The 25,556-nt window shown below is 38.6% G+C and overlaps 1 protein-coding gene across 4 annotated transcripts in view; it reads left to right on the top strand.

Annotated features, from left to right (window-relative positions):
- The window catches only part of SH3D19 (SH3 domain containing 19), a 198,770-nt gene that overhangs the window by 80,277 nt on the left and 92,937 nt on the right, over window positions 1-25,556 (top strand). For 2 of the 4 annotated variants that reach the window (XM_025385229.1, XM_025385228.1), the window contains exon 2: window positions 16,212-16,251. In XM_025385229.1, the coding sequence (XP_025241014.1) occupies window positions 16,212-16,251 (40 nt within the window). Of the gene's footprint in view, window positions 1-14,259; window positions 14,531-15,698; window positions 16,131-16,211; window positions 16,252-25,556 lie in introns of those variants that run through there. The other 2 variants (XM_025385230.1, XM_025385231.1) reach the window with 2 other exon arrangements.

Raw genomic sequence — 25,556 nt, 5'->3', positions numbered from 1 at the left:
AAAATCATATAAAAGCTATGCTTCTAAATACACTTTCTCCTTTTCATTCCATTTCAGTTTTTCCTTTTTATAAGCAAAACTCCTACTTATTAATAAAAATGTGATGTTTTTACTTTCTTTCACTATCTGCTTTTAAAGATATGTCAGGAATGTGCTGCCTGAAAAGGCATTTGGATCATGGGATTGCAGTCAGGCTGAGTGGGGTTCCAGTCCCAGATCTGCCCTTTGCTGGTTTTGTGACTCTGGGCATGTTATTTATCCCCTATTTTGTGACTCTGGGCATGTTATTTAGAATGTGGAAACTTCAGTTTCCACATTCTAAAATAGGACTAATTGTAAGACAGTGAGGATTAGAGTTGATGCACATGGCCCACAGAATGGAAGTCAATAAACACAGGCCTAATTATTAGCATTACTTTTCAGGTTGGCATAGATCTTGTTGGCCAAGCCAATATATGAAATTTGTAAGTCATTTTCATAAAGAACCAGAAATCCACTTCTAGAATGTTGTTAATTGAAAATACAAACTTTTTTTTTTGTTTTGAGACAGGGTCTCACTCTGTTGCCCAGGCTGGAGTGCAGTGGTACGCTCCACTGGAGACTTGACCTTCCAAGCTCAAGCAGTTCTCCTGGCTCAGCCTCTTGAGTTGCTGAGACTGCAGGCATGCACCACCATGCCTGCCAAATTTTTTATTTTTTGTAGAGACAGGTTCTCACTTGTTGTCCAGGCTGGTCTCAAACTCCTGGGCTCAAGCAGTCCTCACACCACAGCCTCCCAAAATGCTAGGATTACAGGCATGAGCCACCAACACTGGCCGAAATGTGAGCTTTAAATTTTTAATATCATACCAAATTGTATCCATTGAAAATATATTTAAGAGTTCTAATTCATATAGTTGTATACTTCTATAAGTATTAAAATGAACAGTTCAACCATTCACTCATTTAATCAGGCTTATTCTTTTTTTGGTAACAGCTTTATTAGATATAATTCATATACCATAGAATTCATCCATTTAAAGTGTACAATTTAGCTGGGCGCAGTGGCTTATACCTGTAATCCTAACACTTTGGGAGGCCAAGCTGGGCAGATCACTTGAGCCCAGGAGTTCAAGACCAGCCTGGGCAACATAGTCCCTGTCTTAAATAAATTAAATAAATAAATAAATAAATAAATAAAGTGGTTTTTAGTGTATTCACAGAGTTGTGCAGTCATCACCATAATCAATTTTAGAACATTTTCATAATCCATGAAGAAACCTGAACATTTGAGCCTTCACTCCTTATGCCCTTCAACTCTAGACAACCACTAATTTATAATACTTTCTGTCTTTATAAATAGACCTATTTATTCTACACATTTCATATAAATGGAATTATATAACATGTGGTCTGTTGTGACTAGCTTGCTTACTTATTTATTTATTTACTTATTTATTTATAGAGATAGGGTCTCGCTTTGTAACCCAGGCTGGAGTGCAGTGGCACAATCATAGCTCACTGCGGCCCTGAATTCCTGGGCTCAAGGAATCCTCCCGCCTCAGCCTCCCGAGTAGCTGGGACTACAGGCATGTGCCACCACAGCTGGCTAGTTTTTTAATTTTTCTTTTTTGTGGAGATCGGGTCTCGCCACCTTACCCAGGCTGGTCTCAAACTCCTGGGCTAAGGCAATCCTCCCACCTCAGCCTCCCAAAGTGTTGGGATTACACCTGGCTGGTTTCTTTTACTTAATGTTTTCAAGGGTTATCCATGTGTGGCATGGACCAGTACTTTATTCCTTTTTCTTGCTAAATGACCTTCCATTGTATGGCTATACCACATTTTATCCATCACCAGTTGATGGATTTTGGAGTTGTTTCACTTTTTGGCTATTATAAATAATGCTATTATGAACATTTGTATACAGGATTTTGTGTAGACATGTTTGTATTTCTCTTTGATATAAATCTGAGTAGAATTTATGAGTCATATAATAATTCCATGTTTAACCTTTTGACAATTGCTGGACTGTTTTCCAAAGCAACTGTACCATTTTATATTCCTACCAGGAGTGTATGAAGGTTCTGATTTATCTACATCTTTGCCAACACTTGTTATTAATATTATCTGCCTTTTTCATTATACCCATCCTAGTGGGTGTGAAGTGGCATCTTACTGTGTATTCTTAGTAACTTCTTAAAATTAAATATATACAAATTATATTGCTCATGCTTTGGTGACAGCTGGTCAACGGTGAGAATGACTGAGAAATTAAGCCTCATCTGTAGAATCTTCTGCTTATGAAACACGTAGTGAAGAAAACCTCCCTTGACTTTGTTTTTTTTTTTTTTTAAGAGACATGTTCTTCCTTTGTCACTCAGGCTGCAGTGCAGTAGTGCAATCATAGCTCACTGCAGCCTTGAATTCCTGGGCTTAAGGGATCCTCCTGCCTCAGCCTCCCAGGTAGCTGAGACTACAGGTTTATGCCACCGTACCTGGCTAATATTTTAATTTTTATTTTTTGTAAAGACCAGATCTCGCCATCTTACCCAAGCTGGTCTCAAACTCCTGGATTCAAATGATCCTCCCACCTCAGCCTCCTGAGTAGCTGGGACGAGAGGCCCATACCATTGTGCCCAGCTAATAAAAAAAAATTTTTTTTTTGTAGCAATAGGGTCTCCCTATGTTGCCCAAGCTAGTCTTAAACTCCTAGCCTCAAGCAATCCTCCTGCCTCAGCTTCCCAAAGCACTGGGATCACAGGTGTGAACCATGGCACCTGGCCCAAGAGTTTTTTTCATAACAGAATTTTAGAGCATGTTCTAAAGATAAATCTCCTGGTCATTTATCCACTAAAGTCTCAGGGTAGCTTATTTCCTATTTATAACTTTTCAGCTGCCATACCTTTGAACATGTTACCCCCTCTATTAGCTCTATTATCTAATCTTATGCTGAATTAGCATTTCAGGAGAAGTGTAAAAGAATGAATGATATGGACCTCCTGAATCTATTTTTCTTGGCTCTTAATTTTTATGTCTTCTATCTCTGTGTTTTTGACTTGTGTTCTTTAAAATTCTGTCAATGTATTTTTTAGATTACATTTATCTATATCTATTCCACAGAAGGGAATCCTTCGTGTAGCTTCCTATGCTTCCTTGTCATGATTGCATTGCTTCCCACCCCTCCCAAAATAGTACATTTTTCATTACATGAATATTATGTTTTTAGTAATTCTGCAATTCTGAAGTAGCACTTCAAAATGAGTTCTTTCCAAATAAAAAATTTTTGAAGCCTTGTGGTAAGCACAGTATTTCTTCTCTATGAATTAATAACATCCACCCCTAAAAGAAACAAAAACAAACAACACAGAGGCTTTTTAGCTCAGCTGATCTCCAGCTTGCAGAGGTGTGGAGAGGACTCATAGCAGTATCTTCAACAGCAGACACTTATGTTGTACCTATTTTGTGTAAGGTGCTCTGCCAGCCATTTCAAGGGATATAAAGGCTCTGACTTAAAGAACCTTATCTTAGTAGAAGCAATAAGCCATAAGGAGGATTATAATGTGAGTCAAAATGTGGTAAGTGCCCATAGGTGCTAAGCACTGAATATATAGATGTCAAGGTGGAGGGCATTATTTCTGCCTGTGGAAGATCAAATAAGGCTTCAAAGTAAAGGTGACAGATGTCTCCAGGTGTCTCTTCTCACTCAAGAATTCTGTGCATCTTTAGAACTGTGAAAAATCAGAATTGAACACTTACTTTAGAAGCATTCTACACAGTGAGTAATAGAATGAAACAATTGGACATTCTCCTTGTTTGTATTTCTGTATCATTTTGAAAGTGTTGTCTGGATGGAAGTTAATGAAGTGGAGAGGAATGACAGGAGTGGGCTTGAATTTGCAACAGATGTTGTATTGCACAGAGAATATATTCCCTATCCTCAGGTAGTTTGTCAAGGCCTGGCTGTGGCTTTACCTCTTCTTGATTAAAAGAAAAAGATTATTTTTTTTATCCCTCTAGATTAGAGACCAAGACTGCCCCACTGTGGATAAAAATCTTAGTTTGAAGACACAGATCAGAAGAATCCTCATCCAAGTAGAAAAGGTTGCCAGAGCTGAGTGTTCTTATACCAGAGGGAGGTGCCTGGTCTTTGGAGCCCGTGAAGGAGTCTCTTGGTTACAGCAGTTTCTGATATTTGTTCATTTTGCAAGGTCAGCTACACAAAGGTATAACTTTATGTTATGAGCTCTGTGGCACAAACAAAACTAATGGAAGAAAAGACAGTAAAAAGTGGGACTTTTGCCCTTTAAAGAAAATAAAATCTTTATTTTTACCCTTAACAGCTGAAAACCAATGTACAGAGATGGTATTCATCCTTTGGCACCTGAAATAATACTTTTAATTTTTGTTTTCTGTATTATTGTCTAAGGATTCCATACTACTATGAAATATGGGAGATTCTGGTAATTTCATAAATAGATAAAAAATTTACATTTAATCTATCCAGTTCCTTGCTTTATGCCACTCATTCATCCTATTCAGAAAATTCATTTGGGGACTCTTCTCTTAAGTCTTAAAAAATGACAGTGAGGACTAAAACCCACATGAGGAACTAGGAATGAGGGAAGACATTAGGGAGAATGGAAGGGATGGTGATCTCTGGTCGGCACAGTTTATCTGTCTGCCTTTTAGCTCTCTTTCTCCCTCTTCTGCTTACTTTTAGGGCTTATTTATTACTTCTGCCGGAGGCTACAGTGGGAAAATGAGAATCAGATTTATTAATTTTCGTAATAGCCCCTGGTTCAGAAGGGCTGGGAAGGGAAAGAAGAGAAGGAAAAATAGGCTGAACCATTGAATAAGGGAAGGTTTAAAAATTACTTTTAGTACATTGCTGTCCTCCTGACCAGTAATAAGAAAGAAAAATCCTACAGATTAAGAAATCCCTATTAGACAAAGGAAAATTACCCTTTTAGGTAATTCTCCCCACAATATTATGAACTTGCTAAATATTCTGTATTCCTGATACTATCATCATAATAGCAGATGTTTATTGAGCACTTATTCATAGCAAATATACTACCCTTTATATAACTTTATTCATTTAATCCTCATTCAGTTTGATGAGATGGGTATTACTATTATTCCCCCTTTTACAGATGTGGACCCTGAAGCTTAGAGACGTCAGTTTGTTGCGGTCCTTCAGGTAATAAATAAGTAGTGAAGCAAGAACTCAAAACAAGGCCTGTCTGATGTAGAGTTCCTGCTTTTAACATCTACATAGATTGTCATACTGAAATATTTATTGATTTTCCACTGCAGGCACACCCCAGTAGTAGATACCTGGAGATGGTAAGCAATTGGTGCTGACCTTCTTTGTGAAACCTGTAATTCTGAGATGTACAAATTAACCTAAGCAATGCAAAATCAAAGATATGTAAGTGATAGAATTAAAGAAAATGTATAATTAATATAATCTTAAAAGATCTTAAAAGGTTTGTGACCTGATTGCCTGATTGGATTGGAGGGGAGACTGATTTATCTTTGCTTCCCACTCCCTTTGGCACTTGGAGCCTGTACCTGACCCTATAGCAGCTGGAGTTCAATTCATTTGAGAAGTGGTAGCTGTGGGTCAGGCCTGGTGCTGGACATGGAGATGACTAAGACTAAGCTCTGTATAAGGGACTTTGGTTTCCTGGGAGAGCGGATGGTGATAATGAGATAATATTGTCTATGCTTAGGTACCAGATACTAAGTCTGATCCAAACTGATTTTGTAAGAATTTTTTTTTTTTTTTTTTTTTTTTTTTTTGAGACAGTGTCTTGCTCTTTCACCCAGGCTGGAGTGCAATGGCGTGATCTCAGCTCACTGCAACCTCCGCCTCCCAGGTTCAAGCAATTCTCATGCCTCAGCCTCCCAGGTAGCTGGGATTACAGACGTGCACCACCACATTCAGCTAATTTTTGTATTTTTAGTAGAGACGGGGTTTCACCATGTTGGCCAGGCTAGGTCTTGAACTCCTGGCCTCATGTGATTCACCTCCCAACCTCCCAAAGTGCTGGGATTACAGGTGCGAGCCACCGCGCCCAGCCTGTAAGACATGTTTTATCCTCAGATTAGTTAGGGGAATGTGTTAAACAAAGTTAAATAAATTTTTTTAATTGCAGGATTGTGAGAGGTTATTGTAATGTGAGAAACACTGAAAGCAATCTGTTGTTAGGTCACTTTTTCAGATTGCCTTTCTTACAGCATATCTTTTTCCAGGTTAAATTTATGATCCTTATTAAAAACCCACAGAAAACCAAATACCACATGTTCTCACTTAAAAGTGACAGCTAATCATTGAGTACACTTGGACACAAAGAAGGAACAATGGACACTAGGGCCTACTTGAGGGTGGAGGGTGGGAGGAAGGGGAGGATTGAAAAACGACCTGTTGGGTGCTGTGCTCATTACCTGGGTGACAAAATAATCTGTACACCAAATCCCTTTGATGCATGTAACAAACCTGCGCATGTACCCCTGAACCTAAAATAAAAGTTGGCCGGGGGTGGTGACTCATGCCTGTAATCTCAGCAGTTTGGGAGGCTGAGGTAGGAGGATCACTTGAGCCCAGGAGTTCGAGACCAGCCTGGGCAACAAAGTAAGATTCCATGTCTACAGGAAAAAAAGTTTTTTTAATTACCCGGGTATGGTGGCACACACCTGTAGTCCCAGCTACTGGGGAGGCTGAGGTGGGATCTCCGGAGCCCAGGAGGTCGAGGCTGCAGTGAGCCAAGATTGCACCACTGCACTCCAGCCTGAGTGACAGAGTGAGCCCCTGTCTCAAAAAAAAAAAAAAAGCTTGGAAAGAAAACAAAAACCAAAAAACAAAGAAAAACCCTTAGGAATGGCCCAATATTTTGAATTTGATAGAGAACTAGAAGGTCCTTTTATCCCTCCTTAAATCACAAATTTTGCTTACTGAAAAATATTTTATAACAAAAAGAGGTATGAAAGTAACTGTTAAGGCAAGGGAATCATTAAGGAGCTTGAGGAGGGAGCAGCGGGAAGGGTTGATGACCCTCTGTCTCTAAAGCCAGCTTCCCTTGCTGCTCCCCTCCCTGCCTTACTTCCCAGGACCCAGGTGACACTGATTAAATGTTCATTTTCCTAAAGTCTCTACCAAATTCACCCTGGGGTAAAAAGGGGCAATACAGATGGTGGCTTTGATTTTTCATCTCTGAAACAACTAACATAAGAACCCCAAATCATTAAAAGCCTGATTCGATAGTCAGTTGAATTCAACAATCAAAATGATTCATTTGAACCATTTCGAAGAAGAACTATTAAAAAGAATTAGCAGCCTGTCACCAAATAGCTGGTTTCTCTTCCAGTTCAAATGTGCTGTAGTGTTTTCCTGTTCGTTTTTTGTTTTGGCGAGGACTATGTTCAGCAGAAGAATAGACCAAATGTGAATTGTTTTAGGAGAAAGTTGACACTAAAATCACTATTGTATTTCTAAAAAGTCAAAAATGTATGGTAATTCTTAAGAAGACACATCATTTGTAGCAATATTGGATATATCCATGAACCAACTATAGCATAAAGGATGCAGGGCAGAAAAGGAAATGGGAGGGCATTGGATAGTACCATTATGAACAAACATTTACAGAGTACTGACTCTGAAGCAGAGTCTAACACAGAGACCCTGCCTACATCAGACACTGCTTAGATAAAGGGGACAGACACATGCCCAAAACCTTAAACAGCAGTGCACACTATAATGCTTAGTGTGAAGTGAGTGCTATAGATGGACAGTCTGAGAGTTCAGATAGGGTGTGGTTAGGCAGAATGATGCTATCCCCCGCCCCACAAAGATGTCCACATCGTAATCCCTGGAACCTGCAAATGTGTCACATTTCATGGCAAAGGAGTATTAAGGTTGTGAATCAACTTGACATAGGGAGATTATTCTGGATTATCCTGGTGTACTCAGTGTCATCATAAGAGTCCTTTAAAGTAGAAGAGGGAGGTAGATGAGGAAACCAGAGTCATAAAGAGATTTTTTTTTTTTTTTTGAGACGGAGTCTCACTCTGTCGCCCAGGCTGGAGTGCAGTGGCCGGATCTCAGCTCACTGCAAGCTCCGCCTCCCGGGTTCACGCCATTCTCCTGCCTCAGCCTCCCTAGTAGCTGGGATTACATTAGCTGGGACTACAGGCGCCCGCCACCTCGCCCGGCTAGTTTTTTTCTGGTTTTTTTTTTGTTTTTTTGTATTTTTTAGTAGAGACGGGGTTTCACCGTGTTAGCCAGGATGGTCTTGATCTCCTGACCTCGTGATCCACCCGTCTCGGCCTCCCAAAGTGCTGGAATTACAGGCTTGAGCCACTGCGCCCAGCCGAGTCATAAAGAGATTTTTAAATGCTACACTATTGGAGGAAAGGACAACAAGCCAAGGAATGCAAGTGACCTCAGGAAACTGAAAGGCAAGGAAATGGATTCTCTCCCAGAGCATCCAAAGGGATTATAGCCTAGCAAACACCTTAATGCAGTGATCCCCAACCTTTTTGGCACCAGGGGCTGGTCTCATGGAAGACAATTTTTCCATGGACCAGGTGCAGAGGGCTGGTTTCAGGATCATTCCAGCATATTACATTTATTGTGTACTTTATATTATTATCACATTGTAATATATAATGAAATAATTATACAACTCACCATAATGTAGAATCAGTGGGAGCCCTGAGCTGGTTTTCCTGCAACTAGATGGTCCCATCTGGGGGTGATGGGAGACAGTGACAGATCATCAGACATTAGATTCTCTTAAGGAGCATAAACCCTAGATCCCTCCCATGTGCAGTTCACAATAGGGTTCACTCTCCTGTGAGAATCTAATGTGGATGCTTATCTGACAGTAGGTGGAGCTCCGGCAGTAATTCTTGCTTGCTTCCTGCCCTGCGGCCCAGTTCCTAACGGGCCATGGACTGGTACTAGTCCATGGCAGAGGGGTTGAGGACCCCCACATTAATGGGTCTAGTGATGCTCATTTTGACTTCTGGCCTCTAGAACTTTAAGATAATACATTTTTGTTATCTTAAGCTGCTAAATTTGTGGTAATTTGGTACAGCAGCAATAAGAAATGAATACAAGGATGCTGAAGAGAGAGAGGAATCAGGGACAGCTTCATGGAGAAGGTGGTTCTTGAGCCATGCATGAAAGATACTAAGAGTGGTAGTCACAGAATGAGAGTCCTAGAATTGATAGTCTAGATATTGAGCTAAACCTTTCATACCCTTTAATTCATTTATCCTCATAAAAGCTCCATAAGGATAGTATTTTCCCATTTTGTAGATGAGAAAACTGAGGCTTAAGGAGGTTAAGTAACTTGTACAGTCACTATGATGCAGTATCATTTGCTACAACTAGTTAATAGCTGGCCTTTTAACAACATGATGGCAGCTGACGTTTGTGGTATGCTTAAGTGTACAGACAGGGTGCTAAGAATGTCACTGGCATTATCTCATTTAATCCTCTCAAGATCTAAGTGATTTATACTTTTTCTGAGGCCTAGATTTATTTGACCAGCAATATGATTGGGTTGAAGGGGAAGCAACTGGGGCCAGAAAATCCAGTCAGGACCTAAGGGTCCAGACAGTGCTGATAAGAACCTAAAATGAGGGTAAAAACAGTAGGGATGGGAAGGAGAAAACATTCCAGAGATAGTCTGCTTCTTTGTTGAAACATAAAATCTTTTTTTTTTTTAAGACAGAGTCTTGCTCCATCCCCCAGGCTGGAGTGCAGTGGTGTGACTTCAGCTCACTGCAACCTCCACCTCCGGGGTTCAAGCGATTCTCCTGCCTCAGCCACCTAAGCAGCTGGGATTACAGATGTGCACCACCATGTCCAGCAAATTTTTGTAGTTTTAGTAGAGACAGGGTTTCGCCATGTTGGCCAGGCTGGTCTTGAACTTCTGACCTCAAGTGATCCGCTCACCTCAGCCTCCCAAAGTGCTGGGATTACAGGCATGAGCCACCACACCCAGCCAAGACATAAATTCTTGTTTGAAAAAACTTCCTTTCCATCTCCAATCAATTATTCCCTTCCTGGGTGATTAGGTTACTGCATTTTAATGAATTGTAATGAATTTAGGCACCTTAATTAATGAATGGTGTCAGCACTGATAGTGCTGTAGACCAGACTTTCCCATTTATCCACAGAAGCGTGGGCAGCAGCAGGCATGTAAACTTCTCTGTCACATGTCTTATTTCTCCCCTGCAGTGGTAACTGACAGAGACCCTCTTTAATTTCTTAGCTTTTTTAACCAAGAGAGTAGGAACTTTCTGACTTAAGTTCAACAATGTGTTAGTTCAGCAACAATAAATACATATTTATTGAAAAGCTCTCATTTAAAGAATAGGCCATCACTGTGGGAATCTCAAATATAAATAAAAATCAGTTTGGAGACACACCTAAACAAGGCTGTCAAATAGAAAGCAGAGGTGGATTCATATTAGTTGGTGTCAGTAACTTTGTAGAATGAGCACTGCCTTCTTTTCAAGTTTGTGTGTGTGTGTGTGTATATATATATGCTTGAAGTATATACTTGAAATATATATTTTATATATATATATATTTGCAGTTTTCTCTCTCTAAATATAAGAACCATTTAAAGTGTTTAGAAAAGTATTTGAAATTTTGATATCTGATAAGTAAAATCCCATCCATGTTCTATTTGTTTGGAATCAATTATGCAATCTTCTAAAGAATCACCAGAGTAAGATGTATGAACACTGGGTATCTTTTGTCTTATAATGGATGAATTCATTGTTTTATTTATTCTGCTTGTCATAAGTAAAGATGTAATGACATTGCTGCTGCAAATAATTCCTTTTCAGCCCCAAGGAGCCTTTAGTTAATTCTGAATGGCACAAAGGGTTTATGTAGGGTTCATCCATATTTTAAAAATGATATCTACTATATATACTCCCAAGCTGGAACTTAACAGTAATGCTTGGGAGTATGCTGCAGAATCACTTCATTGGTAATGCTCCTGCTAAAGAGATTTTGATATGCCAAGATGAGATATAAGAGATTCACTTTGGCCGGGCGCGGTGGCTCACACCTTTAATCCCAGCACTTTGGGAGGCCGAGATCATGAGATCAGGAGTTCAAGACCAGCCTGGCCAGTATGGTGAAACCCCGTCTCTACTAAAAATACAAAAATTAGCTGGGTGTGGTGGCATGCACTTGTAGTCCCAGGTGAGGCAGAAGAATCGCTTGAACCTGGAAGGCAGAGGTTGCAGTGAGCCGATTGCACTCCAGCCTGGGCGATAGTGTGAGACTCTGTCTCAATTAAAGAAGAAAAAAAAAAAAAAAGATAGACTCACTTTAAACCACTTCTTACTCCATTGTGAGTATATCTGTGTATATTCATTCATATAGACTGAGCCTCCCCCCTAATTTCAAAGAATGATTTCAGGTCTTTCATTTCCAACTTAAGTTAGTAAAGTAAGTCCCTACCCAATGGGGTTTGATTTTTCTCTCCAGTTAAGTGATCAAAGCTAAATCATCAAAGCCTGAATGTCTTACAACAGATTCTAATAAGCTCCGAGTTGGCTATTCTTCTTAGTTTTAATCAAAGCAAAGATGGCATTTGCATTTTTGTCATTTCCATTTCAAAGTGTTGTTAGAGTCAGAATCACCCTGAATGGTTCCACATCAGTAGGATCTGCATAGCCGTACCCAAAAGCTGTCCCTGCCAGAACAGGGGCCCATTTCTGCATAAGTGGTATAACACCTAAATACATAAACATTGGAATCATGTGTCTAGATTACATGGAACCAAGTTGACATGAAAAGAAAACATGGATAATCTGGAGTTCTTACACAGAGTCCTTAACCCATGATAACATCCTACCACTCTCCTAACTGTTCTTCAGTCCCCTTGACAAACCATGGGTTCCCCCACTGCATCCCTCACATCTTCCCCACAGCATTTATACATATACAACCAAGAGTCTTTGTGCCAGCTCTGCCTTGTTTTTTGTTTTTTTGGGTTTTTTTTTTGAGACAGAGTCTCACTCCGTCACCCAGGCTGGAATGCATTGGCGTGATTTTGGCTCGCTGCAAACTTTGTCTCCCGGGCTCAAGTGATCCTCCCACCTCAGCCCCCTGAGTAGCTGGGATTACAGGTGTGCATCACCACGCCCAGCTAATTTTTTTGTATTTTTGGTAGAAATGGGGTTTTGCCGTGTTGGCCAGGCTGGTCCCAAACTCCTGACCTCAGGTGATCCACCCACCTCAGCCTCCCAAAGTGCTGGGATTACAGGTGTGAACCATGGCGCCCAGCCTCTGCCTTATTTTCTGTCTTTGTTCTACTTACAGAGTACTCTTCTATTCCTCAGTTAGCGTTGTTAACCATGAGGCCTGGATGAGAGGGACAAGGAATATAAGAGGGGTGTGTGTGTGTGTGTATGTGTGTGTCTGTCATACATATCTACAAAACCATTACATGGTTACCCAGCCATGGTTACCCTCACACTGAGAATGTCATGCTGGTCTTTGAGTGACCTAAACCATCATGCTCTGCTGGGCGGGCCCCTGGAATAAGTATATCATCCATAGCAAATGTGTAGCATTTGGCAAATTTTAGAGTTAAGGCATTTTATTTTTAATAACTCTTTTTTTCATAGAAATGGTGAGACTTTGGGCCAGAAAGTTATTCATATGATTTCTAAATATGCAGAAGTTCAGAAAAGCTTTAGAAATATTCTTCCCCAATTATTTGAAAATTGGAAACCCTAAAAAATTGGAAGGCTGAGCATGGTGGCTCATACCTGCAATCCCAACAATTTGGGAGGCCAAGGCAGGAGGATCGCTTGAGTCCTGAAGTTTGAGACTAGCCTGGGCAAAATAGGGAGACCCTATCTCTACAAAAAAAAAAAAATTAATTTGCTGGGCATGGTGGCATGTACCTGTAATCCTAACTACTTCAACTACTTGGGAGGCTGAGATAAGAGGATCACTTGAGCTCAGGAGCTCAAGGCTGCAGTGAGCTGTGATTGCACCACTGCACTCCAGCCTGGAGTACAGAGCGAAACCTTGTCTCAAAAAAAAAAAAAAAAAAAAAAAAAGAAAGAAAGAAAAGAAAAGAAAAAAGAAAAAATTCGGAGAATGTGCTGAAGAGTATTTGATTTGAAAGAAAATCCATACACTTAGGCCGGGCGCGGTGGCTCAAGCCTGTAATCCCAGCACTTTGGGAGGCCGAGACGGGTGGATCACGAGGTCAGGAGATCGAGACCATCCTGGCTAACACGGTGAAACCCCGTCTCTACTAAGAAATACAAAAAACTAGCCGGGCGAGGTGGCGGGCGCCTGTAGTGCCAGCTACTCGGGAGGCTGAGGCCGGAGAATGGCGTGAACCCGGGAGGCGGAACTTGCAGTGAGCTGAGATCCGGCCACTGCACTCCAGCCCAGGCGACAGAGCGAGACTCCGTCTCAAAAAAAAAAAAAAAAAAAAAAAAAAAGAAAATCCATACACTTAAAGCACTCTATATAGCCAAATTAAATTTCCATGTTTGCTGTAGATCTGTTCTCATTCTTAAGGGGATTTTATCCAAATGTTTTGTTATTGTTGGCAAGAAAGCAGATTCTGAATCCACCCTCGTGATTTGTTTTGTTCAGTCTTGGCTTTTGGAACAAAATAATAACCACTTACTATTTTGCCAAAAATTTATTTCTGCTAATATATTTCTTGAAAATTGCACAATAATCTTGACTGTCGTGAAAATTACTTTGTTTAAAATGTAAGTATATGAAAAAGTATAAGTAGATAAGACAGATACGCAACACACACACACCATTATTTATATGTATTAAGCTAAAATATGGCTCTATGGCAAAATGTGAAATCAAAATATTTGTATACTTTGAGGGAAAAGATCAAGCCAAGAACATGTGTTTCAATTTGTTTTTCATTGTCAAGAGGTGAGGGATGGGAAATATTGTGAGTAATGGATAATTTACCCTTACCCTCAGATTATCAACTATATGAGTTCTTAGGAGTAACATTTTATAAGTACTGTGTATCTATATTTACACAGGAATGTAACACAGATAACACTAATAGTGGATTTGGGGGAAAATTTTTAAAATTTCCCCCAGCAGATAATCAAGTCTTTTCTTGAATTTTAATTACTGGTTCAATAGAGAAGTGCTATGAGAAGGCATTCGTATTTTCTTAGAGCAGAAAGTGTAAAAATGACTGTAGAATTTCCTGTTTTAACCAAGACTGAAGGAGAGCTGTGAGCCATTTGCTTCCTGAGTGGCCACATTCCAGCTGTGCAGACTGGTCATAGCACATCTGCCAATCAGAACAGGCCCTGGAGGGAAGCCCTTGGATACTGAGTCTTGTTTACATGCATCGTGACTCTGTTTCTCCCTTCCTCTTGTGTGTTGTACCACTAGGAAGATTAGTGGGGAAATTTGCTATTACATGCCTAAATAAACTATGAAGCTAGGATCACAGCCACAGCAAATGATGTTCTGGACAGAGTTTTAGCTCAACTTTAGCCACAGGTAAGAGTTGTTGCTTTGTTATATGAGGATAGCTAATCTGTATTCAGTTTCTGGCTTTACTTTGAGACATTATACTTCATTTTTGTAGCGAACCTAGCAGGCTAAAAACTGGAGAAGAATGATTGAAAGAAATGACTTAAATGTGCCCTGCGTTACTATGACTTTAAAATCTTAATGCTCATCAAATGAAAAACATGATATTTTCATTTAAGGGAGGGGTAAAACCAAGTTAAATTAAAACAGAAAAGTTTTAAAAGCTGCAGTAATACTAAGTTACAGTGTAGAGAAATTGGAACCAGAAATGTGCTAACACTCTGTGTTTGGAAAGCATTATATCTAAGCAGACATGCTTTATTGTGGATCTTTTTACTTACTAGTCTTTCAGAGAACAGTGTTTTCGTGAGTACTCACTCTTTGGCTTTGACAAACATTTCTTTTTTATTATGAACTCATTCAGAAAGAATTGTTACATATGTTTAACTGTATAAATCCTATTCCTTTTTTTCCATATTTCTTTCTAGAAGTTTTAGAGTATGTTTCATAATCCTCTTATTCTGTTCCACCAGCAATAAAATTAAGGAAAAACTAAAAGAATTCCTGTCTAATCTTTACGTTGCCATTAAATTCTATCTTGTTAGCATTAATTCAGAAGATACTATAGAAAACTGTATTTTGATAATATTCCATAGGATTTTTTCTTAAAGTCATTGCTTAGGATATGTTGTGGTTTGTATATTGTTTTACATTGTTTATTTTTGCATAACACTGTGGCCTTTTACTTCATTTATTTTTAAATCTTAAGCATATAGTGGAGGAAAAATTGTTATTCAGATTCAAAAAAGACAACCTGTGGGTTTTATGATTATTTCTCTTATATATGATAGTCTCAAGGTTGATTAATAGCATTTTACAGCAGTCTAGAGAGGCACTTTTGAAAAGTTCAAGCATCTGTGCTCTTATTTCTTACCCTATAGCAGGGTTTCTCGACCTCTGCACTACTGACATTTTGGATGAGATAATTCTTTTGGTGAAAGGGACTGCCCTATGCATTGTAGGACCTTTAGCAACATTCCTGCTTTCTACCCATGAAGAGCTCCCTTCTTCCCAGTTGTGACAATCAAAAATTTTATATGGAGGGCACATTATATCTAATTACTGGAGAAACATTGAAATCCAACTTCTGAAATGTTCTGGGTGATAGATAGTTAAGGGTGAAGCTGTATTGGTCTTAGTATTTGCAGATGTTGTAGCTGACTGTTCATTTTTTCCCCCTCCCCATTCTGTTAGAAGCTTCTGCCAACCATGATTCATGGAATGATTTTTTTGAGCTGAGTAATCTGTGGCTTTGCAGTTTCCTTGCTTTCTTTCCTTAGCTAAATCTCTTCTAGTGTTAGCAAAGTATTTAGCACAGGAAAGATCTTTTAAAATGAAATAATACATGTAACGATACGTTTTCCAGGTAGATAATTTTAACAAACCATAAGCTTTTATGCCTGTCCTTCGTTGTGTCTTTTCTGCCTCTGTCAGGCGAACTGTAATGAAGAGCCTTATAGTTAGGAAGACACAACTGCCTTTGAACAGTCCTTTGTGAAATCTAATGGTATGGCAGCTGGTATTTAAAAACTTCTTTCCAGAGCTTTTAAAGAACATTTTCACATGTAACCATCTTCTTTCTCTACAGATCGCAACGAACGAAATAAACCAGAACACCGTTCTTCAAGGTATGAATTTACAGTATCTAATAATTCTGTATAAAGCTTCTTATTTGAAAAGTATTGTTGGGAGGCAATGTAAGTGTCCTCTTTATAGTTACTGTCTATTGGAATCTTCTGTGGCATTCAGAGAAGCTTCATAAGGGAAATCTTGTTCATTCTCTGAATAAAAATTTCATATAAAACTATTGACTACCTGGAAAACATGTTTTATTTTAAGAATTCCTATCAGTGACAGATATATTTTCATAAAAATTATTTTACTCTCATTTCTTTATTTTTGTGACTTATTTTCCTCCCCTCCCTGTAACCAGTATTTTTATAAGTGTGTATTGCTGTTTTCCTAATCATAAAATGAATATAGGCTCACTGTAGAAATTTAAAAGATATTTTAAAAATACAGAGCATGAAAAAAGCAGAACAAAACAAAACCCAGACTGCCTTCCATCAGCCAGCGATGGCTGGCTATTGCTAAAATTTTGGTACGTTTCTTTCTAGACTTTTAGATTATATGTGTGTGTATATATTCAAATAGATTATTTTATATTTTTGTTAGGTATTTCAAGTGGCGGGGAAGGTTGTATCACTTAAGCTCTCAACCACACTGAGTGTATTTCACTAGAATTCTCCGACACTGAAGAGTACATTAAAAAATCCTTGTCAAAGTTAGAGATGAAAAATTGTCTGACTTCTCATAGGCAGGACTGACAGGCTATATTTAATATTTCTAACCCAGTACTATGAAAGATTATGATTTTTCTAATATTAATTTCTTTTTATTCCACATTCCACCACCTTTTAAAAATATTTTATGTTGTGGGAATTGTTAATGTACTCATTGGGTTGACTGCTTTGGTAAACCAAATCCTCATTGACCTCAATCAATAAAAATATAAAATCTATAAACATTTCATTACTTAGAATAGCAATGCATTTTGCAGAAATTGTCAGTCAAAATAAGTTAGTGAGACCTAATCTGAGAGAAGAATATAGCTGGGTATTTAGAATGTTGACTGATTTTTGTTTTCCAGGTACAATTTACATATGTTAAAATTCATTCTTTTTTGTGTATAATCTTATTAGTTTTGACAGGCATGTACAATTATGTATCTACCACCATAATCATTAAACAGTTCATAAGATTCTTTTATTTTAGATACCTAAAGAAAAATAGCAGCCAGGCATGGTGGTTCACACCTGTAATCACAGCTACTTGGGAGGCTGAGGCAGGAGGATCGCTTGAGCCCAGGAGCTCACAACTAGCCTGGGCAACATAGCAAAACACTGTCTCATCTCTGTTAAAAATAAAAATAAGGCAATGTAAGAGAAAGGACTTTGACAGCGTGCTTAACTGTGAGTGACATAAAGTTGGAAGGGTAAAAAATACTTAGGATGGTAAAAACAGGATCCCTAAGAACTTTGACATTCTGAAGATTGGACTGAACTGAGCAATATGAATTTTAATAGGTGCAAATGCAAATCCTTAGAATGAAACACCAGTGGAACATAAAAAGACAAGGGAGATGTGACTTAGCAATATTTTTGAAAAATTCTGAAGGACTTAGTTCTTCATAAATTCACCATGAATCAAAAATCTTATGTCATTACGTCTACCTTCCCCCAAAAAAGTCTGCACTGATTTGATTACACTGAAAGAAGTTTAGTGTTCAGTCTAAAAGTGGTAGCTCTAGATCATACTTTTTTTTTTTCTTTGAGACGGAGTCTCGCTCTGTATTTCAGGCTGGAGTGCAGTGGCGCAATATCGGCTCACTGCAAGCTCCACCTCCCAGGTTTACACCATTCTCCTGCCTCAGCCTCCCAAGTAGCTGGGACTACAGGCGCCCACCACCACACCTGGTTAATTTTTTGTGTGTTTAGTAGAGATGGGGTTTCACCCGTGTTAGCCAGGATGGTCTCGATCTTCTGACCTCATGATCCACCCGCCTCGGCTTCCCAAAGTGCTGGGATTATAGGCATGAGCCACTGCACCCGGCCTAGATCATGTTTTTGATATTCTATTCAATTCGGGGTCCATAAGACCTTGAAAATTTTAAGTATGCAGTGGATTGGCTATATAGATACCACATGGGGACCTTAAAAAACAAAACAGAATCCCATGCCCCACCCCAGAGATTCTGTTTAATAAGTCTCGAATGAATCCTCAAAATCTGTATATTAAACAGTGATTCTGATGCGTAGTCAGGTTGGGGACCACTGGTCTAGAATATAGCAGCGGAGTTGGGACAGGGAAGATGAAAAAGAAGAGTAAGATAAAAGTCAAAGCTAAACCATAGGAAGACTGGTGTGAGGAATTGGGAGAACTTAACCCAGATGTAGAAGTTTGGGGAAGTGCATGGGATGGAAATGATAACTGACTTCAAACACCCAGAGGCTGATACGTGGAGGAAACTAGCAGAATTCTTCTTAATAAATACTGTTCCCTACTAAGAGGAACCCTGGCCGCTGGAGGAATGGCAGATTCTGGGTCTGGGCTAAGGGAAAATCAAGATGATCCTGGACATCTAGTTGTGGTAGAAAGCTAGGAAGTGCTCAACTAATGGGGTCATGTTGAAAAGAGAGATGGTAGCATCAAGGGATTTTCACTGGCCAAATTTTGGGGTAATTTCAGTATCCAAAAAAATGATGATAATGGATCCCATGTAGAAGAAATGACAGAACTTAGAAAATCATCATTTTGTAATTCTCAAAGTAATAGTTGATGCAGGCAAAGATCATCAGTGGCAGCTAAACCTTCTGTAAAAAGTTGTTGGGAAACCAAAAGATACCAGCTGCTGTTAAAAAAAAAAAAAAAGAAGAAGAAGAAAAGGTTATTGGGAAAAGTTGTTAAAATATCACCCCATAGATCAATTTTTAATTGCAAAGGGGGAAAATTTACCATTTCAATGGAGAGACCTAGTGGTCACCATCTAAATCAAGTGGTCAACATGTATATTATCACTAGTGAGATAAGCAGTACACTTATGTAGTAGTCCTAGGAAAAAAAAAAATGCTGGGAGAATATTCCAGATAACAAGAGACCAAAGAGGCCGGGCGCGGTGGCTCATGCCTGTAATCCCAACACTTTGGGAGGCCAAGGCACGTGAATCGTTTGAGGTCAGGAGTTCAAGACCAGACTGGCCAACGTGATGGCCAACTCCGTCTCTACTAACAATTAGCTGGGCATGATGGTCCACACCTGTAATCCTAGCTGCTTGTGAGGCCAAGGCGGGGGTTGCAATGAGCCAAGATCACACCACTGCACTCTAGGCTGGGCAACAGAGTGAGACTCTGTCTTGAGAGAGAGAGAGAGAGAGAGAGAGAGAGAGAGAGACCAAAGATATATTGACGACCAAATCTAATATGTGAATTAAAAAAAAAAAAAACTAGGACTAAAAAGTCCCAACTTTAAAAAAGGTTGGGGAGAAGAGAATTTAAACATGGATGTTATTTTAAATAGTATTTTATTAAACATTACTTTTTAAGGTGTATAATAGAAATGTCATTATGCAGGAGAATGTGATTATTAGGAGATATATACCAAAGTATTAATATAAGGGTGGTAGAGTTTTATGTTAGCAACTAAATCTCAATTCAGGGGGAAAAAACCCAGGATGAGCAATAAAGAAGCAGATATTGGAAACTATTAATAATTGGTGAATAGATGAAAGGCATATCGGTGTTACTTATACTGTTTCTTCAGCTTTTTTGTAGACATGAAAATTTCAAAATAGAAAGAAACAGTGGAGAGAACTGTTGTATGTGTTCCTGGGAGTCCCGGAGGACAGAATGCACCTCTGTGGGTGGAACTTGGAGGGAGATATATTTCTACACAAAATGAGGAAGAATTTCCTGACAGAGCTGGTCAAAAATGGGATGGGCTACTCTGTGAAGTAATACTGTCAAAGAAAAGCTAAACAAGCTAGCGCTGGAAATAAAAATAGAGAAGATTCACGCATGGCTAAGTCATTATTCTAGATGGCTCCAGCTCCTTGCACACTAATAGCCAATAAATATCTCTTGTGAGTCTCTATTCTGGCTGAGGATACAATAGAATATAAGAAAAAGTCTCCAGGTTGATGTAGGGTCCATTATTGTGGACTTACACTCCCAATCTCTGAGAATCTATTGACCCTAAAGTGAAGTTCCCAGTCTTTACAGTTATATTTTAGGCAATGCTGTGGTACTTTTGAGGGTATTCGGAAAGTATTCTCTGTATTTTTAATCTCTTATTTATACTGTAGTATAAACAAGTTCTTTAGTACTGTGTTACTGGTCTTGGTAACCCTGGCACTTAGTAGATTGCCTGGCCCACAATAAACAATAAATAACTGTTGAATAAATAAATGCCAAAGGTATTTTGAGGAGAGAAAGGGAAATGGCAGTATTTTTCCCTTGCAAATCAGGAAGAACCTGACTCTCAAAAGCTCGCCCACAACTATTATTGGATATGTGTGTTACAACAGCAAGAAGTGATGCCCTATAAGAAAGGGGAAATGTTTTTTTCAGGAAAGGCCTTCGTTTTCTGTCCAGGGTATCTACTGACATTGGCGGTGACCTGTTCTTCTCCTGCCATCCTCAGCTGAGCAGGGCTACCCTGCCAGGCCAGCAGTGCATCAAGCAGATTAATACCTGCTGCATCAACAGAGCAGAAAGAAGAAAATGTAAACAAAAAGTCATTTAATTTTGGTATGTTTTTCGGTTCTCAGGCCACTCAGCAACAAGAATGATGGGCTCAAAGCCCCGCAGGGATAACGGAAATGCATTTCTCTTGTTTGTGTTTTTAGAGACCACGCACTCCTATAGCTTTCATAGTAAGAGGTGAATAAATCTGGGACGTCTGCCTGTTCTTTCACTTCAGTGCTAGACTAAGAAGGAAAACATAATTCTTGTCAAGTTAAAGGAAAAGTTTTATCACATGTAGGCCAACACTAAGACCCCAAGCCAAAGGCATCCTGGGTGTTTTTTGATTACTTTGTTTTGATGTTGATTTGCTTGCTGCCGATTGATTGATATACATGTGAGAAATATCTAAGTTGTTCTTGTCTCAACCTTATTATTTTAAACACACCATTTCCCAAATTGATGTCCCACAGAACTCTCTTCTGTAGATTATTAATCAGTATGTCAAGAAATAAGTGTTAATATGCAGAAAAGCTTATGAAATGGCGAGTTAAAGAAAATTAGACATATTTCTTTACTGTGATGCTCCTCAGAGTCTTTGATACACTCAAGTACATTATAAAACTCCAAGTGAGAGCTATACTACACACCCATTTGAAAATTTAGTTGAATTTATAACTTCTTTTCCCAGACATAGCTATTAATAACATCTAGAAAAAAGTACCATGGAATGGCAGTTTGGGAAACTAATTAGAGGGAAGTAGGAGCTAAAGATAATAAGAATGTTAAGCCCTATGGCAGTCAGTGCCACGAACAGAAAATTAAGAGCTCTTTTTACCACCCCACCAGCTCTAAATAATAGATCTTGATGACTTAGGGGTCTGAATTACCACCTAATTCATCTCAAATGTTTTACCTACTACAAGGAAATATTTTACAGAAGCAAAAAAAGAAGGTGGCAAAACAAAGAACCTTAACTCTATTTCTCAAAAATTGTCATTTGAATCTTGGCCTCCCTAAAGCCTTCTTACAGTCAGCTGTCATAATCCCCTTTGATATCCATTAATAAAATTAAATGAAATTTCATTAAAAATCATAGAAGCCTATTATGGGAAGGGGGGAGGGGGGTGGTGGTATTGGGAGTTATACCTGATGTAAATGACGAGTTGATGGGTGCTGACGAGTTGATGGGTGCAGCACACCAACATGGCGCAAGTATACATATGTAACAAACCTGCACGTTGTGCACATGTACCCTAGAACTTAAAGGATAATAATAATAAAATAAAATGTAAAAAACATCATAGAAGTAAGAAAATGGAAATTCAGCAAAGTGATTCTAAAATGTGTAAGGAAGAGCAAGACTAACCAAGGCAATTTTGAAGATCAAAGAGGAGAGGTGGACTCTTGTAAGTAATTAAGACAGTTTTTTGTCAGCAAACATAGAAATAGGTTGCTGAAGCAGACTAAAGAGCCCGCAGACATAGATGAATACATAGAGTTCTGTGTCACGTGATATGATAGAGGCAACATTACAGATCAGTGAGGGAAAGCAGGTGTCAACAGATGGTGCTTGAATAACTGATTATCCATATTTTTAATCTACACAGAATTTGATTTATCTTACGACATGGGATAAAAATCTAAAGAAATGAAAGAAGTAAAATGGAAACATTTTAAAGAAATGTATAAGAATATCTTTATGAGGTAGAGTTCTTAAGGTTCAACAAATACAAACCATGAAGAAAAAGATTGATAAATCTGACTGTGAAAATTTAAAATGTATGTACATGAATACATCAGAAGCACGTGAAAAGGGGAGTAATGACTGTGCAGTACACGTAGGCGACAAAAGTTAGTATCCAGGATAAAGAAAAACTATGTATAAGGAAGAAAAAGACAAGTAAATATGGGTAGGGGACACATAAAAGATGAAACCTAAGTAACCAGTTAATATAGGAAAAGATTCTTCACCTTGCTAGGATTAAGATGTGCGCTAACGTGATAATGAGATACCATTTCACTTCCATGGAATTGGCACAGAAATCTCAAAGACTGAAAATACCAAGTACATATGAGAGTATGTAATTTGGTACAACTGTAAGGAAGACTTTATTCAGGACCATCATGATAGGTATAGGGACAACTGCAATGAGGTTTTGCAATGGGGGAGATAGGTCGGGCTCAACTCATGAGCAAGTGGGAATTTATAGTAAAGGAGCAGGGTGTGGGGGTCAGTGGATAGAAAATTACTGAGAGGAAACATCGGGGATCAAGGGGATTAGGGCTAAGCTGACATAATAGGATTCTTGTTGAAGTCAGACCAGGGTAATTAGACATCACCAGGAGGATGGTGGGGGATTGAACCTGATCAGGTGTTAAGAGTAATCTGATATTGAAGATGAGGATTCTTGCTAAACTGACTTACTGCCAAAACTGGATTTTACAAGGAAGTACACAGATGGGACTGGGAAGAGATTCAGAATCTTTGTCAGTTCAGAGTAGCCCTGTTTGAATTAAGGATATGTAGTATGTGAGAACATGGATAAATCTCATAAACATAATTTTGGATGACAGAAGCAAGCTGTAGAAGGATAGATACAGTATAATACCATTTATATAAAGCAGAGGTCAGCAAATGGGTCAAATCTGGCCTGCCACCATTTTGTAATTAAAATTTTATAGGAACTCAGCCATGCCCATTTGCATATCATCTTGGGCTGCTTTCACATTACAACAGGACAGTTGTTACCAACAAGGACCACATGGCAAAACACAAACAATACATTGTTTGTTGTATATTTTTATGACTACATATAGGTACTAAAAGTATGAAAAGATGTGCGGAAGTCATAAATAGTGAAATTAGAATATTGATTATCAAATGGATGGGCCGGGAAAGGATCCACAGGGAGCTTGAAGTGTATCTTTACTGCTTTATTTCTTAAGCTAAGTGATAGGATTTGCAGTATTATCTATACTTTTTTAAACTCCTAGAAATTAGCTGGGCATGGTGGCTCATGCCTATAGTCCTAGCTGCTTGGGAGGCTAAGGTAGGAGGATTGCTTGAGCCCAGGAGTTTGAGACTGTGGTGAACTATGATCACACCACTGTATCCCAGCCTGTGTGACAGAGTGAGGCCCTGTCTCTTAACAAAGGAGAAAAAAAAAAACTCTGCATATTTTCATAATTTTTTTTAAAAAATGCCATCAGGAGACCTTGACTCCTATAACAGTGAAGAAGATGTTTTTGTAGGGCATGAGTATAAAATTGAGTGAATTCTTTTTAAAGAGAAAAATTAAATAGAGGAAATAGTCAGGAATGTTCAGAAAACAATTGATTAAACACTGTTCAGATTTTACCTCTACTTATAGTCCTGCTCCCATGTCTCCTTTTACCAGAAGCATCTTGTATTTCTCTGAGAATTTTTGTCTCCTTTTTGTCACTTAAGAGTTCTACGAGTATCTCATGAAAACATTTTTTAGTAGTACAGAAACATGTGGTGTCTGCCTTTATCCCATGGGTGACTTAGGAGTGGTGGTTCAGTGTCTATCATAGTCTGCTTTCTATGTGTATATATAGCATATATTTAAATAATATTTAGAAAAAAATGGGGCTATATGTGTGTATGTGTAGTATGTGTGCTTATATGTATGTTTGTATATCTGTATATATACATATATATGTATTTCTGTCAATTTGCCTTTTTCACTTATTTAGAAAGTATTACCATGTCAGTTTCCACTTCATTATTTTTTTAACTACTGCATAAACATTTCCAGTGTAACCTTATTATAATTCATTTAACCAGCCCTTTATTGATAGCATTTAGGTTGTTTCCAATTCATTGCAGTTAGAAATGATGTTGCAATAAGCATCTTTATGTTCATATCTTTGTGTATAGATATGTAGGAAAACCTTTATTGTTCTTCCAAGATAGATTTTTTTAAGTTCTTGTTTTCATTCACAATTACTTTAAGTTTTTAAATACTATATACCGTACATGTCTGTTTTCTTCCCAAATCTCAGATAGCTTCCCGGTGTTTGGTACTGTTCCAAGTTCTCTAGAGCCCATTACAACTTCCCTCCCCATAGTGTGACCTGCAATGTCACCCAGCACAGGGAGAGACTGAAACAACATGCAGAATGTTTGTAGCGCATAGTTTAGTACACTCCTAGTTAATAGTTGGTGATGTTAAAACTTATAGCAATCATTATATCATTAAGAATTTGAAAGGGTCTTGGTTCTCTGCATTGGTATCCTGTTGTTGATCTTATGAAGATGTTGTTGAAGATTTTATTTTGACACTTAACTATCATCACATTGTGGTTTAAATAGATTAGCTAAAAGCAAAAGATTTAATTTATTTTAGCTGTTCTCTTTTCTAAGTATATCTATCAAAATACCATGCTCTGCTGAGGTTAGTTTAATACTGTAATTCTGTAGCATTTCCCTGACCATATGTTTTGATGCCTGTACCTCTATAAACTATGGCTGTGTGTAATTACTTTCTGGCATTATGTTTTCTAAGCTATAAGAGAAACATTACTTTTGCTGCAGCATCTGTAATGCCATAAACAATGTGAAACATTTCAATGTATACAGGTTTTGTGGGCGGGAAATTCTTTTGCAAAGGAAGATGTGAAAGGACCATTAACATTTTTTTGTCGTCCTGCAGAGAATACACACACAC

This window comes from Theropithecus gelada, chromosome 5 (assembly GCF_003255815.1).
Source record: "Theropithecus gelada isolate Dixy chromosome 5, Tgel_1.0, whole genome shotgun sequence".
Taxonomy (NCBI): domain Eukaryota; kingdom Metazoa; phylum Chordata; class Mammalia; order Primates; family Cercopithecidae; genus Theropithecus; species Theropithecus gelada.
This window is presented reverse-complemented; position numbering and strand designations above follow the sequence as displayed.